The 17,884-nt window shown below is 45.2% G+C and overlaps 1 protein-coding gene across 6 annotated transcripts in view; it reads right to left on the reverse strand.

The window, feature by feature from the left end:
* The window catches only part of vps13a (vacuolar protein sorting 13 homolog A), a 44,729-nt gene extending 27,185 nt beyond the window's left edge, over nt 1-17,544 (reverse strand). For 5 of the 6 annotated variants that reach the window (XR_010795380.1, XM_066644796.1, XM_066644793.1 and 2 more), the window contains exons 1-28: nt 17,348-17,544; nt 14,568-14,611; nt 14,429-14,471; nt 13,559-13,654; nt 12,768-12,869; nt 12,527-12,636; nt 12,057-12,116; nt 11,816-11,875; nt 11,383-11,463; nt 11,225-11,282; nt 10,982-11,109; nt 10,762-10,868; nt 10,280-10,451; nt 9,333-9,395; nt 9,089-9,224; nt 8,812-8,912; nt 5,642-5,784; nt 5,348-5,546; nt 4,891-5,005; nt 4,245-4,381; nt 4,023-4,155; nt 3,467-3,584; nt 3,220-3,364; nt 2,992-3,076; nt 2,023-2,198; nt 1,594-1,750; nt 1,069-1,148; nt 913-972 (exon numbers count right to left, since the gene is read on the reverse strand). Coding sequence is in view for 5 of the 6 variants with exons in the window: in XM_066644796.1 (XP_066500893.1) it covers nt 913-972; nt 1,069-1,148; nt 1,594-1,750; nt 2,023-2,198; nt 2,992-3,076; nt 3,220-3,364; nt 3,467-3,584; nt 4,023-4,155; nt 4,245-4,381; nt 4,891-5,005; nt 5,348-5,546; nt 5,642-5,784; nt 8,812-8,912; nt 9,089-9,224; nt 9,333-9,395; nt 10,280-10,451; nt 10,762-10,868; nt 10,982-11,109; nt 11,225-11,282; nt 11,383-11,463; nt 11,816-11,875; nt 12,057-12,116; nt 12,527-12,636; nt 12,768-12,869; nt 13,559-13,654; nt 14,429-14,471; nt 14,568-14,611; nt 17,348-17,447 (3,009 nt within the window). In the remaining variant the exon portion in view is untranslated. Of the gene's footprint in view, nt 1-912; nt 973-1,068; nt 1,149-1,593; nt 1,751-2,022; nt 2,199-2,991; nt 3,077-3,219; nt 3,365-3,466; nt 3,585-4,022; nt 4,156-4,244; nt 4,382-4,890; nt 5,006-5,347; nt 5,547-5,641; nt 5,785-8,811; nt 8,913-9,088; nt 9,225-9,332; nt 9,396-9,589; nt 9,684-10,279; nt 10,452-10,761; nt 10,869-10,981; nt 11,110-11,224; nt 11,283-11,382; nt 11,464-11,815; nt 11,876-12,056; nt 12,117-12,526; nt 12,637-12,767; nt 12,870-13,558; nt 13,655-14,428; nt 14,472-14,567; nt 14,612-17,347 lie in introns of those variants that run through there. The other variant, XM_066644795.1, reaches the window with a different exon arrangement.
* Between the last annotated feature and the right edge of the window lie 340 nt (nt 17,545-17,884).

The raw sequence follows: 17,884 nt of genomic DNA on the forward strand, positions 1-17,884 counted from the left end.
CAGTCACCAGGAAATGCAGAGCTAATTCTAATCCAGCACACACCGCCACTTGTTAAATCTATAAGTTACAGCAGCTTTCACGTTTATTTTTATCAGACTCACAACGGCAGCTCGTAACTTTACCTTGAATTGAAGAGGTTTATATGCTCCTTGGGCCAGAAAAAAATTCCAGTGAATGCCGAACGGGCAACAAGTCAATCCAAAAAAACAACAACACGCAAATAAACAGCACCTAACTTTACCATCACTGTTGTTGTGGTTTTCAAAGCCAGCGATTCCTGTTAGAGACGGGGTTATGCAACGTCACAGGCTCTATTTCGCAGAGGAGCCCTGCCAGTGGAAAAGCGCCAAGCTTTAAGCGTGCCGAGCCGTGCAGAGCCGGACCCATGCGGCGGAAAAACACCATAAGTTCTTTATTTCCACTTATCTAAAGTAACACCATGTAAGAAACACCATTGTTTTTTCTCCTGGGCGCCCCCTACAGTTGCATAGTTGGGTGTAATACACTTTTAAAGCACTGTTGTGACAGAGATAGTGGGGTGAGAGAAAGAGAAATAGGAAGAGAGAGGAGGTGGGATATGGGGAAGAAATAGAGAGCAAGCAACAGAGCGAGAGGGGGTATAAAAGAGAAGTAGAGGTAAGAGCAGCGGCAGGGGGAGGTGGTAGAGACAGAAAGTGACAAACAGATGCAGAGGCAGAAGTGGAGATACATTCACATTATATATAAACTTATATTTAACAAAACTATTTAAAGCTTTAGTATTTACTGTAGTTACTGTAGTGTTATTCTGTCTTAAAAATGGCCAAATAATGTTGTTTACCATTCATTTACTGTGTAGTTGCTTTAACATTTATTTGGCTTTAAATTTGACCGTACAGTACAGAGAATTCCAAGAATAATTGCTGCCATACCTTGATCAGCTGCTCTGTGTTATTGTAAATGCTTTGAAAATCTGGACTGTTCTTGTCTGCCTAAAGAGGTAGAAGAACACACACGTCAGGTCTAATACACACACTTCAGTTGATTCCTCTGGGCTATGATACTCAAACAATAAAGGAAGGGCTTACTTTAACATACTCCAGTGTGAGAAGGTCATCCTCTGTGTTGTCCAGTGTGGTGATGAGATGGACCTTCTTATCTTCTCCATCTTTTTTAAAAAAAGAAAAGCATTATTCACAGAATTATTCATTCATTCATTATCTGTAACCGCTTATCCAAGCTAGGGTCGCGGTGGGTCCAGAGCCTACCTGGAATCATTGGGCGCAAGGCGGGAATACACCCTGGAGGGGGCGCCAGTCCTTTACAGGGCAACACGGACACACACACATTCACACCTACGGACACTTTGGAGTCACCAATGCACCTACCAACATGTGTTTTTGGACTGTGGGAGGAAACCGGAGCACCCGGAGGAAACCCACGCCGACACAGGGAGAACACACCAACTCAGACACAGAGAGAACACACCACACTACTCACAGACAGTCACCCGGAGAGGGAATCGAACCCACAACCTCCAGGTTCCTGGAGCTGTGTGACTGCGACACTACCTGCTGCACCACTGCCCTCAGAATTATTTAAAACACCCTTACCCATATACTCTGAGCACTCCAGGCAGATTTCTCGCAGGAACGTGTACGAGGTCATATCGAAAGTGCGTAGTTTAAGGTCCGTCCCCAGGCCCTCGATCTCTAGGTGCAAAACTGGAACTTCCTGTCCTTCTTTGAGGCGACACAGCTGGATGGACAGCTGCAGTACGTGAGGAAAAACAAGAGGGAATATACCAAAATTAGAAAGCTATAGAAGTATTGGTGGGGCTCTGACATGGACCATCTAACAAACCATAAACTAACTACACTAGTTCACTAAAGCTGGGGCAATTTATAGGCAGCATTTTACCTCACAATACACACTCTCTCAACAAGCAGGTGGTCCCAATATTAAGCTCATTAGGAAACCCTCTGTTTGGTGAATTTCTTGCTTATGCCACAAGGAAACAAGAAAAAAGTGGTCTTTCAGACCTTGCTAATTTCGAATCTCATGAGGAACTCGGTCATGTTCTTGGTGGGGTCCTGCTTCACCATGCCTCTCCCCTTTGTAGAAGCTGGCCGGTCCAGGGAGCCGGCGCTTGCTTCAAAGAAGGGCAGATCTTCTACGGGGGAGCTGGGTGCATCAAAGAATAAGTCCTCTTCTGAGCCTGAAACCAACAAACAAACACACACACAATCTCTACATGCTTTAAGAGGTTCCTCTGATTTTTTTCCTAAGTGAATTATCATGAATCTAATGTCTACTTTGCATGCACGTGATCAGGAAATCTCTAAGGCATCTAATGGTGCTTTTCCACTGCATGGAACATACACGACTCTACTCGACTCGACTAGGCTCTTTTGCTTGTTCACTTGTCAAATCTGGTCCCTAGTCCCTGGAACTGGGTAGGTTTTCAGTTCCAGCTCGCGCCGGGTTCCTACCATGCCGATTTGGTTCCAAAATCTTGACGTGTGAACCCTGCAGAGCGTTGATTGGCCAGAGCCATGTCAATCACGAGGAAATGCAGAGCTCATTCAAATCCAGTGCAAACTGCTTGTAAAATCTCTTAAGATACAGCAGCTTTCACGTTTATTTTTTATCGGACTCACATCAGCTCGTAATTTTACCTCTAAGTGTTTTGAAGAGGTTTTTATGCTCCTTGGGCCGATGGCCGCCGAAAATGTCCAGTGCAACGAGGAAAACTGATCTGTGAGAACTGGGGTTTTGTGATGTCACCGGCTCCATTTCGCAGGGGAGCCCTGCCAGTGGAAAAGCAGTAACCTTTAAGCCAGCTGAGCTGAGTCGAGTCAAGTCGCGTAGAGCCGTACCCATGCTGTGGAAAAGCACCAAAAGGTGTGTGTGGGTAGTTTGGGCCCTGTTTTTTTTGGTTTTTATTTTTTGGGGGTAAGACACACACATATGGGTTATCCAGACTAACCTGAGTTAGTATCATGTCTAACCTGAGTCAAATATTATTGAGGAGCGCAGATCAGTAATGGCTGGTCTTCTCGGGGTCAGCTGAGGGGTGTCCCTCTGTTTGAGAGCCTAAAAAACACACAGAAATTCTGTGAAATAACGTGTCCTCGTAAACCACACACATTCACACTTCCTCCTTCGTGCTGCATTAATCATTAACAAATACTCTAGCGCTTGGCTTGTGTCCCAAGGCGTGTCTAATTCAAACACACCTTAGGTGTAACCTGCGCCGCAGCGGTTCGCGGTGGAGGCCGGCTCTCGGGGAGAGGAATGCTGTCGATCAGCTCCAGAACTCCTCGCACTTTATCATCCGAGATCTTCAGAGAGAGCAGTGGAAGCTCGCCGGAAATCTTAAACCTAAGCAGGTAGAAACAATGCAGATAAATATGACCCCACTACAGCTTTTCATATATGAATACAGATACCAATCCACACACACACACAACCTCTCATGCTCACTTTGCCATCCTCGAATCCGTGACCACCATGGCTCGGCTGAAGACCACCTTCACGTCCACAGGCTCCAGAATGTGCAGGGCGGACTGTTTCAGTTTCCGAGCCTTCTTCCAGTCACCGTCTGATGAACGTTCAGCAGAGACAAACGTGTGAATTTGTACATATTTGGGACCTTTAAAGCTTTGTTTTATTAATCTAACTCTGTTATTCCTATTGGTTTCTACAGTTAAATTAAGAGTTACCTTTAGAGCTAGTCTTAGCTTTGCCTTATAGCACACTGTTTGTTCTAAAAAACTATCGCTCAGGGACAACATGAGCTTCATCAGTGTCTTTTCTGTGGGATCATGCCGGACGACCTTGCCTTCACTCCCTTCACAAATCAATTAACACAGGGTGCCCATGACCCAGTTGTGGGTTCATTAGCTGTCCTTCCTTGGACCATTTCTGGTTCTAACCAGTGTATACCAGCGACACTATATTATATGTAATATCAGCAGGTAGCACTGGTGCTAGAAAAGTGTGAGTGAGTGAGTGACAGAAAATGAAACAAAATCAGTACCTGGTTTGGTGTAGATGAACTGCAGGCTGCTGAGTTGGACGTCGAAGCTGTCGTAGGCTCGAGACATAATGTCCTCTATGGTGCTGCTTCCAACGGAAAGCTGGGGAAGATTGGCCTTGCTCTGACTGGACATCTACACAACACAACAACTCAGTTATTTTACTGTTATCATTTGTTCTTGTTAGACCTCATGTCAAACAGATGAGAGCTACACAGCTTTACCTGGAAGTGTCCAAGATCCAGAATAGCAAGGTTGTGCTTAGGGTCATAGAAGCCCATCTGTGGCACGATCACGTAGGAGGCCATCAGGTTGATTTTCAAATCTAGAACCTTCTGGGTCTCAATTATGTACATGAGGCCTATAAGAAAGAAGCAAATCATTCATTCGGTCATTTATTGTCTGTAACCGCTGATCCAGTTCAAGGTAGCAGTGAGTCCAGGCGCAAGGCAGGATGACACCCTGGAGGGGGCGCCAGTCCCTCACAGGGCCACACACAGACACATACCTACGGACATTTTTAAGTCGCCAACCCACCATTCATTCATTCATTATCTGTAACCCTTATCCAGTTCAGGGTCGCGGTGGGTCCAGAGCCTACCTGGAATCATTGGACGCAAGACAGGTATACACCCTAGAGGGGGCGCCAGTCCTTCACAGGGCTACACAGACACACACACACACACATTCACTCACACACTCACACCTACGGACACTTTTGAGTCACCAATCCACCTACCAACGTGTGTTTTTGGACTGTGGGAGGAAACCGGAGCACCCGGAGGAAACCCACACGGACACGGGGAGAACACACCAACTCCTCACAGACAGTCACCGAATATTATCACCAACAGACACACACACACACACCTGTAGAGGTTCTATCTCTAAACTGCTCCAACTTCATGCGGGTGGCGTTGGTCAGCTCGTCAAGCTGCAGATCATTTGGCGGCATGAAGAATGCTGACATACTGTTCACAGTCATCTACAGAGAAAACACACACACACACACACACAAATACAAAACCACCAGACATAAAATTATAGCTAAAATGAAATCTTTCCAATATATGGTTTCATCTCATATTGTTGATTATATTATTATCACCATATTATTATCAATTATTATCATAATTTGGCTTCATTATTTATTAATTTAAACATTTAATGTCCGTTATTCTCCTGCCTAGCCAATGCTGCGCTGCTTGATTTCGAGATCGTGGCGCTTTAAGATTAGGTGTAGGTCATTTTCGTTGTGTATGTCCAGGAAGACTCTGACAGGATCACAATGTGGAAGCAAACTTCACACACATTCAAACACACTCACTGCATCATAGATGATCTCCAGCGGCTGTGACTCGACGTGAAGTCTCTGGTCAGCCTTGGCATCCAGCGGATTGGTCTCGAACATGAGGCAGAGCAGCGGCTTGTTCTCCTCCACCACATGACGAGAGGACAGCAGCACTGGAGCCACGTTATTCCGAGGAAGACCCGTCACCTCAAACGTGGACAGCTGAGCTGTGATCCTGGCCACACAAAACCGCCAGGCTATCAACACAAAGACCTCTCTCTTTAAACGAGATAGGATTAAACAATAAAAGCAGGGAAGAGTGGAGCGTACTTTAAAGCTTGAGCTGAAGGTCTCTGGGTGAGCATGGCACTCAGGTTAATGACGGACAGTTTGATTATCTCTGGTTTCTCCTTGCTCTCTTTGATGGAAACTGACATGTTCACCAACTGGAAACGAACCTTCATGTCTTCAAACTGCAAAACACAATGCAGCATTATTAGTAATAAAAATACTAAATGCAAAATCATTAGTAAGGGGCAGCCTCGGCCAAATGGTTAGAGGCCGAGCTTGGTACAGGAAGGTTGCCGGTTCCATCCCCAGGACCGGCAGGAACATCCATGGCTGAAGTACCTTTGAGCAAGACACTGAACCCCTAAACACTCCCCGGGCGCCAGGGATGGCTCCCTACCGCTCTGGGTGTGTGTTCACAGCCTCTAGTGACCTAGTGTGTGTGTGTGTGTGTGTGTTCACTGCCCCTAGTGCCCTAGTGTGTGTGTGTTCACAGCCCCTAGTGCACTAGTGTGTGTGTGTGTGTGTGTCCACAGCCCCTAGTGCACTAGTGTGTGTGTGTGTCCACAGCCCCTAGTGCACTAGTGTGTGTGTGTGTCCACAGCCCCTAGTGCACTAGTGTGTGTGTGTGTGTGTGTCCACAGCCCCTAGTGCACTAGTGTGTGTGTGTGTGTGTGTCCACAGCCCCTAGTGCACTAGTGTGTGTGTGTGTGTGTGTTCACAGCCTCTAGTGACCTAGTGTGTGTGTGTGTGTGTGTGTTCACTGCCCCTAGTGCCCTAGTGTGTGTGTGTTCACAGCCCCTAGTGCACTAGTGTGTGTGTGTGTGTGTGTCCACAGCCCCTAGTGCACTAGTGTGTGTGTGTGTGTGTGTCCACAGCCCCTAGTGCACTAGTGTGTGTGTGTGTCCACAGCCCCTAGTGCACTAGTGTGTGTGTGTGTGTGTGTCCACAGCCCCTAGTGCACTAGTGTGTGTGTGTGTGTGTGTCCACAGCCCCTAGTGCACTAGTGTGTGTGTGTGTGTGTCCACAGCCCCTAGTGCACTAGTGTGTGTGTGTGTCCACAGCCCCTAGTGCACTAGTGTGTGTGTGTGTGTGTGTCCACAGCCCCTAGTGCACTAGTGTGTGTGTGTGTGTGTGTGTCCACAGCCCCTAGTGCACTAGTGTGTGTGTGTGTGTGTGACCACAGCCCCTAGTGCACTAGTGTGTGTGTGTGTGTGTGTGTGTCCACAGCCCCTAGTGCACTAGTGTGTGTGTGTGTGTGTGTGTCCACAGCCCCTAGTGCACTAGTGTTTGTGTGTCCACAGCCCCTAGTGCACTAGTGTGTGTGTGTGTGTGTGTCCACAGCCCCTAGTGCACTAGTGTTTGTGTGTGTGTGTCCACAGCCCCTAGTGCACTAGTGTTTGTGTGTGTGTGTCCACAGCCCCTAGTGCACTAGTGTTTGTGTGTGTGTGTCCACAGCCCCTAGTGCACTAGTGTTTGTGTGTGTGTGTCCACAGCCCCTAGTGCACTAGTGTTTGTGTGTGTGTGTCCACAGCCCCTAGTGCACTAGTGTTTGTGTGTGTGTGTCCACAGCCCCTAGTGCACTAGTGTTTGTGTGTGTGTGTCCACAGCCCCTAGTGCACTAGTGTTTGTGTGTGTGTGTCCACAGCCCCTAGTGCACTAGTGTTTGTGTGTGTGTGTCCACAGCCCCTAGTGCACTAGTGTTTGTGTGTGTGTGTCCACAGCCCCTAGTGCACTAGTGTTTGTGTGTGTGTGTCCACAGCCCCTAGTGCACTAGTGTTTGTGTGTGTGTGTCCACAGCCCCTAGTGCACTAGTGTTTGTGTGTGTGTGTCCACAGCCCCTAGTGCACTAGTGTTTGTGTGTGTGTGTCCACAGCCCCTAGTGCACTAGTGTTTGTGTGTGTGTGTCCACAGCCCCTAGTGCACTAGTGTTTGTGTGTGTGTGTCCACAGCCCCTAGTGCACTAGTGTTTGTGTGTGTGTGTCCACAGCCCCTAGTGCACTAGTGTTTGTGTGTGTGTGTCCACAGCCCCTAGTGCACTAGTGTTTGTGTGTGTGTGTGTCCACAGCCCCTAGTGCACTAGTGTTTGTGTGTGTGTGTCCACAGCCCCTAGTGCACTAGTGTTTGTGTGTGTGTGTCCACAGCCCCTAGTGCACTAGTGTTTGTGTGTGTGTGTCCACAGCCCCTAGTGCACTAGTGTTTGTGTGTGTGTGTCCACAGCCCCTAGTGCACTAGTGTTTGTGTGTGTGTGTCCACAGCCCCTAGTGCACTAGTGTTTGTGTGTGTGTGTCCACAGCCCCTAGTGCACTAGTGTTTGTGTGTGTGTGTTCACAGCCCCTAGTGCACTAGTGTTTGTGTGTGTGTGTTCACAGCCCCTAGTGCACTAGTGTTTGTGTGTGTGTGTCCACAGCCCCTAGTGCACTAGTGTGTGTGTGTGTCCACAGCCCCTAGTGCACTAGTGTTTGTGTGTGTGTGTTCACAGCCCCTAGTGCACTAGTGTGTGTGTGTTCACAGCCCCTAGTGCACTAGTGTTTGTGTGTGTGTGTTCACAGCCCCTAGTGCACTAGTGTTTGTGTGTGTGTGTTCACAGCCCCTAGTGCACTAGTGTTTGTGTGTTCACAGCCCCTAGTGCACTAGTGTGTGTTCACAGCCCCTAGTGCACTAGTGTGTGTTCACAGCCCCTAGTGCATTAGTGTGTGTTCACAGCCCCTAGTGCACTAGTGTGTGTTCACAGCCCCTAGTGCACTAGTGTGTGTTCACAGCCCCTAGTGCACTAGGGGCTGTGTGTTCATTGCCACAGATGGGTTAAATGCGGAATACACATTTTGTTGTATGTTATACAACGACAAACGACTAAACATTATATTACATTAATAACAGTGTCTCATGGTAAAGACAGCAGCAAATTCAAAATGAGTTCATTTGTTACACAAGGTTTCGTAATTTCACTGTAAAACTACGTAATACATTTTGGATAATAATTATCAACTTAAATATCTTTCAGGGCTTAAATTGACATACCTAACGTCTAACCCTAGAGCAAGACTTCTTATGGTAAAACACTTTTGCATTGCATTTCTGTGTATGCCTAGGTTTAATCCATGTCTAACAAACCACCTTAAGCTGATACTGTCAAACATAGTTAGCAAACAGATCTGGCCAGGCACCCGTCGAAAACGGAAATTCTTACTGACGTAAGAGAGTGTACATACATTTTTTGGCAGGTTGGGATTAACAGCTGTCTCACTGTATCCAATGGCAGTGTAGAGTTTGGCTTTCTCCGCTGAAGTCATCAGTGTGTCAAAACCTGAGGCTGGGCAAAAACCACAATTAAAAAATTAGCATAAACAGAAAGCATTATCTTTAGTCATGTGCCAGGACTGTGGAATGAAACACCAGTATAATGGTTGTTTCAGAATGTTAAGAAGATTCATCTGAGAAAAATCGCCTGCAAATCATAATTTAATGAAACGATTCGCTAGTTTGTACCTCCAGGTTTGGCCTCTTTGGTTTGCGAGCCGCTGTCAGTCTCTGACCAGTTCCACATCCAGCCGAACCAGCCCTGAGACTGCTCCTCCTCGACTTTCACCCCGGGCCGGTAGATCCGCAGCCCAGCCTTAGAGGCCTGATGGCCACCATTACAACAAATAAAACATATACCGTTGCATTTTAAAGGATGAATGAAAGCTTGCGCTGAATTAAAACCTTGTGTTCTCTGTAAAGTATTCCTCACCTCCATCTCAGCTTGCTGTCGCGCAAGGGTAATGTTGAAAATATCCAGAATTTTCTCTGTGTCCTACAAATGAAATGAAAGAGAATCACATTAAAAGGGTCTGATACAGCTGTGCCTCCCAAGTGACGATAAAATATTTTACCTGCTTTTAACAAAAAAAATAAAAAAAAAATAAAAAAAAACTCTACCCAAGTGGAATAAGATGGAATCATTACTACACTGTATCATACTGTAAACCCACAGGAGACACTATTTACCCAGCTAATTTCACAAGGGGTGGCACAATGGTGGGGCAGGTAGTGTCGCAGTCACACAGCTCCACGGGGCTGGAGCACCCGGAGGAAACCTACGCGGACATAGGGAGAACACACCACACTCCTCACAGACAGTCACCCGGAGGAAACCCACGCGGACACAGGGAGAACACACCACACTCCTCACAGACAGTCACCTGGAGGAAACCCACGCGGACACAGGGAGAACACACCACACTCCTCACAGACAGTCACCTGGAGGAAACCCACGCAGACACAGGGAGAACACACCACACTCCTCAGAGACAGTCACCCGGAGGAAACCTACGCAGACACAGGGAGAACACACCACACTCCTCACAGACAGTCACCCGGAGGTAACCCACGCAGACACGGAGAACACACCACACTCCTCACAGACAGTCACCCGGAGGAAAACCCACGCAGACACAGGGAGAACACACCACACTCCTCAGAGACAGTCACCCGGAGGAAAACCCACGCAGACACAGGGAGAACACACCACACTCCTCAGAGACAGTCACCCGGAGCAATACTCGAACCCACAACCTCCAGGTCCCTGGAGCTGTGTGACTGTGACACTACCTGCTGCACCCATACTGAGTAAAAAGACAGACACAACATTAAATGTAATTAAAAAGTGACACTGCTTTGAATTTCCTCACATCTTACCTCCAGTTTCTTCAGCACACCCTCTGCAGGCTTCTTGCTGGTGATTTTGGTCTTATAGAGCTCTTTGTATTGTTTCACCTGTTGCCGATGGTGTCGGATGTGGTGCCACGACCACATGTGCAGACGAGGCTTAACGTTCACCTCCAGGATGCTTGTGATGACATACCTCCACCTGGGAATTATAGAAGATACAGGAGAATATGTTCCAGGTGACAAATATATAAAACCCAAATATGGTGCTTGACCAAAACTATTACATATGATGTTGGTGATGAGATCCGATATGGCCAAGTGTTAGCACGCACAATAATATAACAGAACCGGGCAGTTAGTGTTCTCCTCCAAGTGTGTTGATTCCGGTCTGGTGTTATTGGCCAAATAACACACTTGTCTGAGATGGTGAGATGGCAAACTCATTGCATGCAACACTTTCAGGACCAAATAAAAAGCCTGCAACAGTGAAGTATTGTGAAATCTCTCACCAATGATAAGCGTTGGTATGAACAGGCAACTCTGGGCGATACTTCCTGTACGGGAGATTACGTGACATCATATCCACAGAGCCCAAAAGCTCAAGAATGCTGACATACTGCAACAGACAAAGAGAAAGAGAGGTCATTTAAAGCTAACATCTACTTTATTGTGTGCAACACAGTCGTTTCATGAGTGTGATCACTTCTCCAAGTCTCACTCTTTTCTCACCTGTGGTCTGCTGAGCTCCACAGCCACCTCAGGCAGATTGACCACGAGATCAACCTTCGGAGACGAGAAGTCCACGTCCGAGCGAGGGTTCATGCGCAGCTTGGCATTGGCGGAAATGGGACGGAAAACTAGAAAAGCAATGCAGTGAAATTGGTCAATCTGGTCCTGGTAGAGCTACCTGGAAACATTTGGTGGAGGAATGCACCCTGGACAGAAACTTAACGAGTAAAGACCATCACTCACTGAAGTTATAGTCCTGAGGGATGGAGTTCTGGACAGCCAGGTTGCGCTGGAGGCATCGCTATAAGAGAGAAAGAAAGTAACGTAAGGGAATAGGTAGAGAATCTCACTCTCCCTTATTGCATGATGGTGATCTTTAGTAGTACTATGTGCTCTCCTACCAGGGCCTCGGTGGGTATGTGATTGGAATACAGCTCTGAGTTCACATTCCAGTACGCAAACAGATTATCCAGACGGACAAGCTGAGTGAAGACAGATACACAAACAATCCATAATCAATGGAGATTTAGCTTCACATTCAAATTAATACTTTGAAACAAAAACATAAAAGAGACCATGCATTTTTATTATTTCTTATATTTTGTGGTGGGCTATAATTGGTGGATTGCGAGTGTGATCACCAGTGATGCCTCAGTTACCCAGTCCAAGAAAGTACAACTAGCCTCACACTCTCTGGGTGGGTAGGAAGGCCCTCAAAGCATTTTGAGCTCCAGTGACACTGAATTTTCAGAAGTTTGAAAAGAAACGGCCCATCCCTCTCTGGCTGAGGTCACAAAACTCATAGAAAAGAAGTGATTCTGTTAAATGTCTTACTTTAAAAAACAGCTTTGATTTCTCGTCCAGTAGACAGGGCTTCCAGTTTGCATCTGCCGTCTGTGTGTGTAAAACAGTCAGACATTAAGGAACATGGTTCCCTTGTTCTTGCATTTATGGTTCTATATAGGGTGTTCTCCAAAGGTACTATACCCTCGGTGAAGTGAAAAAAAATAACAAAAACAATTAATAGGCAAATAAAATGCCTCATTTACTATAGGGGCATGGGTTTGATTATCACCTGAAGACTGAGGTTCTGCAGGGACACTCCAAATGAAAGAGGACAGTGTGGATTTGTGACCTGTGTAAAAACAAAAGTGAAAATAAACTCTAAAGAAACAGACATTTTCCATCAAAAGCAAAACACAGGCCATGTTCAGGCTTAAAGCTATCATTTACTTTACCTTCTGAAACATACTGACACCTAGTTGCCTAGATGTACCAGCAATTTGGTACTAAACCTAGTCTAAACATGGCTGCCCCCATGTGTGGGACCCACTCTATGGAGAATAAACAGAACAATTCAAGAACTGTGAAGTAATCTGATTCTTCATCTATGAAGTCCTAGCCCTGGGAGTCTAGGAGTAGGAGGCTCACTAAAGCCATGAATCAGTCGTAAATAATGTTGGCTAACTTTCTGGTGGTTAAAAACTTAATCCTCCTTTAATCCCTGTCTAAGTCGCCTTTAGCAAAACAAAGGTGGAAACTCACATCGTCTTCGTAGCGAACATGAATGTTGGAGATTTTCACTTGGAGGTTTTTGATCACCTGTGTGACCAGCTTCTCCACAAAGGTGTCCTGCTTCTCAGTCTTTGGGTTCTCTGTGCAAACACATGGAACACATGAAAATACACCAGCCGATTATCTCTTTTAATCCATGTTAAAGTCTGAATCCTGTCATGTTGCATACAAACTATTTGAGATTGTTTAGGAGATTGTAGAGGCTCCTAACCTTGCTCAGCGGCCTTCTGTTTGGTCTCCTCGATCCTCTGCAGCTCCCTCTGTCGAGCCTCCTGTAACTGCTTCTCCTCCTTCTCTGCATCGTATTTTATACCTGACACAAACAGCTGACATTGAGACATCCTGTATTTCTTTATACTTTATTCTAAAATCTTATTTATTCTAAATCATTCCACTATTCCATAGCCAAATGTGGGGGTGGGGGTGTTCTACCCAACATTTTCAATTAAGCATAGTGAATGAAAGCACATGTGCAGCTGCTTCAGAGTGTCCCACTTAGGTTGAAGCTTTTCATTCATTCATTCATTCATTATCTGTAAACCTTATCCAGTTCAGGGTCACGGTGGGTCCAGAGCCTACCTGGAATCATTGGGCGCAAGGCAGGAATACACCCTGGAGGGGGCGCCAGTCCTTCACAGGGCAACACACACACACACTCTCACTCACTCACTCACTCACACGGACACTTTTGAGTCGCCAATCCACCTTTTTGGACCGTGGGAGGAAACCGGAGCACCCGGAGGAAACCCACGTAGACACAGGGAGAACACACCACACTCCTCACAGACAGTCACCCGGAGCGGGACTCGAACCCACAACCTCCAGGTCCCTGGAGCTGTGTGACTGCGACACTACCTGCTTAAACCACTGTGTTCACAAGCAATGCACCTTAAACTAGAATTTACCAATGACAAAACGCAAACTGAATTTCAGTTCAAATTCCATACTGAGGGGGAAAACGTCACTTTTTCATGAATGGCCGGTGTGAATGACAGCTCTTACTGGCTGTAGGAACGATGAGTAAGTAGACCTCATCCAGCGTGGCTTCAACAGACTGTGTGTACAGATTCTTCCAGGGGATCTTCAGTTCCAGCCGACCTGACAAGACACACAGAGTCACTACAAACCATGGAAAACAAACATGAACCAGAAAAACAACCGATTTTACAACACAGGCCTCCCAACAGCCGGGGGTTAATTCTGTTTCTACATCCATACAACATTGCCATCTGGAGCAAACACAGCCAAATGATTCATAATCTAAGTTTATTCATTCAAATCCATTCCCTGGAGCATTTGTATGAGCCAATATTGAGTTAAAGAAGAAGAGACCTTGCTGTTAGATCATAAAGGGTATATAACAGTGTCCTACAAGTCTAATAACAGAGAACATACAGAAAGAATGTAGTGACATCTAAACAAGGCAGATAATATAAATAACACTGTCCTCTAACTACAATACCCAGTATTCATTACACGACCACATCAGGCGTCATTAAGAATAACGATGACATACTATAAACCATAACTGCAGGCCACTAACTTAGAGGACAATAAACATAGCTAGTGCTTGCTAGCATTAATGATATAGCACTAAGCATAACTTGCCCCTTGTAGTCCTTGAGAAATTACTTCCACCTTCAAAAAACATCCAAGTTTTAAACCAAGAAAGACCACTTTAGAGACTACTGCAGTGCCATGTAAAGTAGTGAAGAGGCAAATTTAAATGGGGACCCGCCCTATGCATAAACCTCTTTGGTTGGGGACTACGAAGCAGCCTAAGTCAATACAAACAACACGTAGCCACACTTAGGTGGTAAAAAAGGACATATTCTTCCTTTAAAACATGGAGGTGCAAGTGGACGAACTCACCTATGCGTCCAGCTCTGACTTTAAAAGGAATGTCCAGCTGACTCTGACGTAAAAAAAGAAGTCAAATCACATGTTTATCCACTTCAAAACATATGCACCTTGGTGAACATCATGCTTCAGTCACATGGTTAACACTTACCAAAGCATTCTCCTTTATTTCAAGATTGCGCAGTATTGCATCACCTATGAGAGACACAGTTTGTAAGGCAAGGCTACGGTTGGGAAATATATTGTTTCAATGTAAATTACAGAATAAGCACTATCTATAATGTGTCTAATTCAAACAGTCATCTCCATGTGGGATGTACATAAAAATGAAAACATTCACATACACCACGCCAAGTCTCACGCCTCTTGTCTGTTACGCTACTGTAAATGTTAGCTCAGCTTTGTTGTTGTCTTCTTAAATCGGCAAACAGAGCTGACCCTTGCCCCATAAAACAAGACCCATTTGTACGGCAAACAAGTGATGAATGAGGTAAAGGAACTGTCAGGAACAATGGTTGCAGCTAACCTTATGTCCTACTCATATTAAATCCTGCCTAACTCAGGCATAATTTGCATTAATGCACTGGGGTTCCATGTTGATTTTAATAGACTTGCATCATCAGACATTTACCGCAAACTGAAACAGAAATACAGAGTTTGAATACTAGCCTGCATATCACTGACACTAATATTGTATTGTAAGATAGCTTATCATCTGAAACATCTACAACGGCATTGTGAGGACACTCAATGTTCATAGTGTGTGAAGATAAAAAAAGAGAACAGCTGTAAGCAAGCAAGTCTTTCAGAGTGGTTTCACGTACAATTAATCATGGTCGAGAAACTACCAGAGAATCTGATCATTTTAAGGTGGAGACAGGAACAGGAGTGTCACCAGTGCAAACATATTCTATCACATTCACTATGCAAAACCAGCTGTGGGACCTAAACGTCTCTTGAGTCCTGAACTTCATTGACAATTTTAACTTGTTTTTTGGGAAGAGAGAACTTTTTAGGAGAGATGGACTGCACACAAACAAGAGGGGTGTTAAACTTCTGACAGACAATCTCATTTTCTCAGTGTGCAATCTATCTACTTCTCTTGGGGGTGGCACGTCAGCATCAACATCCAGGAACTCTCCTGTACAAGCTGATGACACCATGTCACAGCCAGAACATCCTCTCTCCACTGAGGACGACCTGAGGGAGCAGCAGACACTGGACATGAGTGGCAATGACCAACTCTATCAACTGCCAGAATTCAATATTCCCCTAAGAATAATCACACTCCATCACCACCTAGAGCACCTCAACGGAAAAGACAAGCTCCTCAACCCCCGGAAAGGCAGCTTCGCTCACGGCCCCATCGCCAGCAGGAGCTTCACACAGCTTCGTCAGCTGATAAGGGCAAAGAAAAGTGATGTTTTTCAGGTCCTGGCTGCTGCAGTGATGATGTCAGCAGTACATGTTTTCAAAACAAGCTTGGACCTTTGATGCCTGTAATCTCTCCCATTCCAGTACTTATCAGAGAGAGAAAGAACAGAGAGTTCAGGTCAGATTCTGTGAATGTAGCCAATCTACAGCATATAAAATGTGAGACAGAGATTCTGTGGCAAAGTGCACGAGTTACTAAGTTAGCTCTTCTAAATATCAGATCTCTCACAAACAAATCACACTTAATTAACGATTTTATTACAGCACATGGGCTTGATTTTATACTTTTAACTGAGACTTGGCTAAATGAATGTAGTGCTGCAACTGTTTTATTCAGTATCTTATTCAGTTCCTTCAGTATCTTTGTGGGACTACTGTGCCTCACAAAAACCTATGACAAACCACTGTGAACAGTCCTGATTTGCTCATTTTCTAGAATTATGTATTTCACTTCAATCTTTTCTGGATGACTTTGCTGATATAGAGATGTAATTCTACACATATTTTGAAAGGTTTCTTGAGTTCTCCTTTACGAGTAGTGTGAACATTATTAGTCAAGTTCTAAAACCGCAGAGAATACTTTAAGGAAGTAACTGTTCTTAACTGATTAGCACAGCCAAGTAAATGAAAGAAAAGACTATTATAGAGCTACTGTTCCCTTCTTCTTCCCAGCTGTCAGCAAACGTTTATCTCTTGTCTGACTTCAGTTAAAGGAGAACCCTCCTCGTGTAGCTAGTGATAGCTAACGTCCATGATCATTCTAATGCAGGAAACATTGAGTATAATTTGTCGTTTAGTTATCCAGCAGGTCAAATATATCCCAGAAACAAAGGTCAATGTGAAATAAACCCTGTCAGCGAAAGAACATGGGTACATATGATATGTATGTAATGTAAACAAAGCTAACGTTAGCCGTGAATGACACATAAGCAACTCGGCTGAGGTGAGCTGCTCATTCGCCTGGTTCTAAGGGGAATTTTCCCATTCCACCTTAAATTGTACAGTAGTTACAACTACTGCATCGTTTACGTTAAGGGTCGAATGGGTTATTGAGTAAGAGCCATGACAGAAAGCTGTAGCTGTTACTTATTTGTTTTTTTAAAGCAATATTAAAGCAGTGAATATATATAATTCATAAATGTAAATAAACGACTAAAACATTTATAGTGGAACGTGAATTTACTATAAGAGCAGTGAGAGAAATATTGTACTAAGGTTAGTTTTAAAAATACAGGGTTAAATGAGGGCTTAACGTCCACTCTTCAGTTTAATTAGTGAACGGCTGCACCGTTTAAGGTGGAACGGGGAATTCCAAATACAGCCGTTAATTTCAAAAACGCGTGGCAGCACGAGCGCAGCTATCAAGGTAAACGGCTGCAACATATGAGGTGAAACCGGAATTTCCAATATAGGCAGCAACAAACAGAGCTTACAGCTTATGCACAATGTTCGTTAAACGCTGTACCGTTTAAGGTGGAACGGCAAAATTCCTCTCACCTCCCCAAATGCCCAGTTTGAGCTGAGAGCTGTCGAGGTTCACCACATAATCCCCGAGGAACCGGTTCAAAACATCCACAACCAGCGACTCGAACACCATCTTTGTGCTCTGCTCAGACACCCCACATCGTGCCTTTAAACTCGGTTTCGGTTCAGTCTCTCAGTCTGTCTCAGCTTTCCTGAAATAAACACTACATTCACTACATTACTGGACCTAGGAGGGAGGGAGGTACCGGTCGACCTCACACGCACACGCACTGTCTATTCGTCTATTAGGGAAACATCATTTAGACGTCCATTCGTGGAGGGTTATCCAGTACTACTAACCTTACTCTTATGTTTATCCTACACACAAATGATGGTTTTGGGGTACTTTCCCAGTAAACAAGGAACGTCCCTGGACGTTCAAAATAGGTCTAAAAGTAGTCTGTCCGTCAAGGACATATTTTAAACATCAATGGACGTCCAAAATCCATCTTAATAAGTTAGTTAAGTGGTGACCAATCGATAACGTCAGTGGACGTCCAAAACGCGTTT

This window comes from Hoplias malabaricus, chromosome 14 (assembly GCF_029633855.1).
Source record: "Hoplias malabaricus isolate fHopMal1 chromosome 14, fHopMal1.hap1, whole genome shotgun sequence".
In the NCBI taxonomy this organism is placed as follows: Eukaryota; Metazoa; Chordata; class Actinopteri; order Characiformes; family Erythrinidae; genus Hoplias; species Hoplias malabaricus.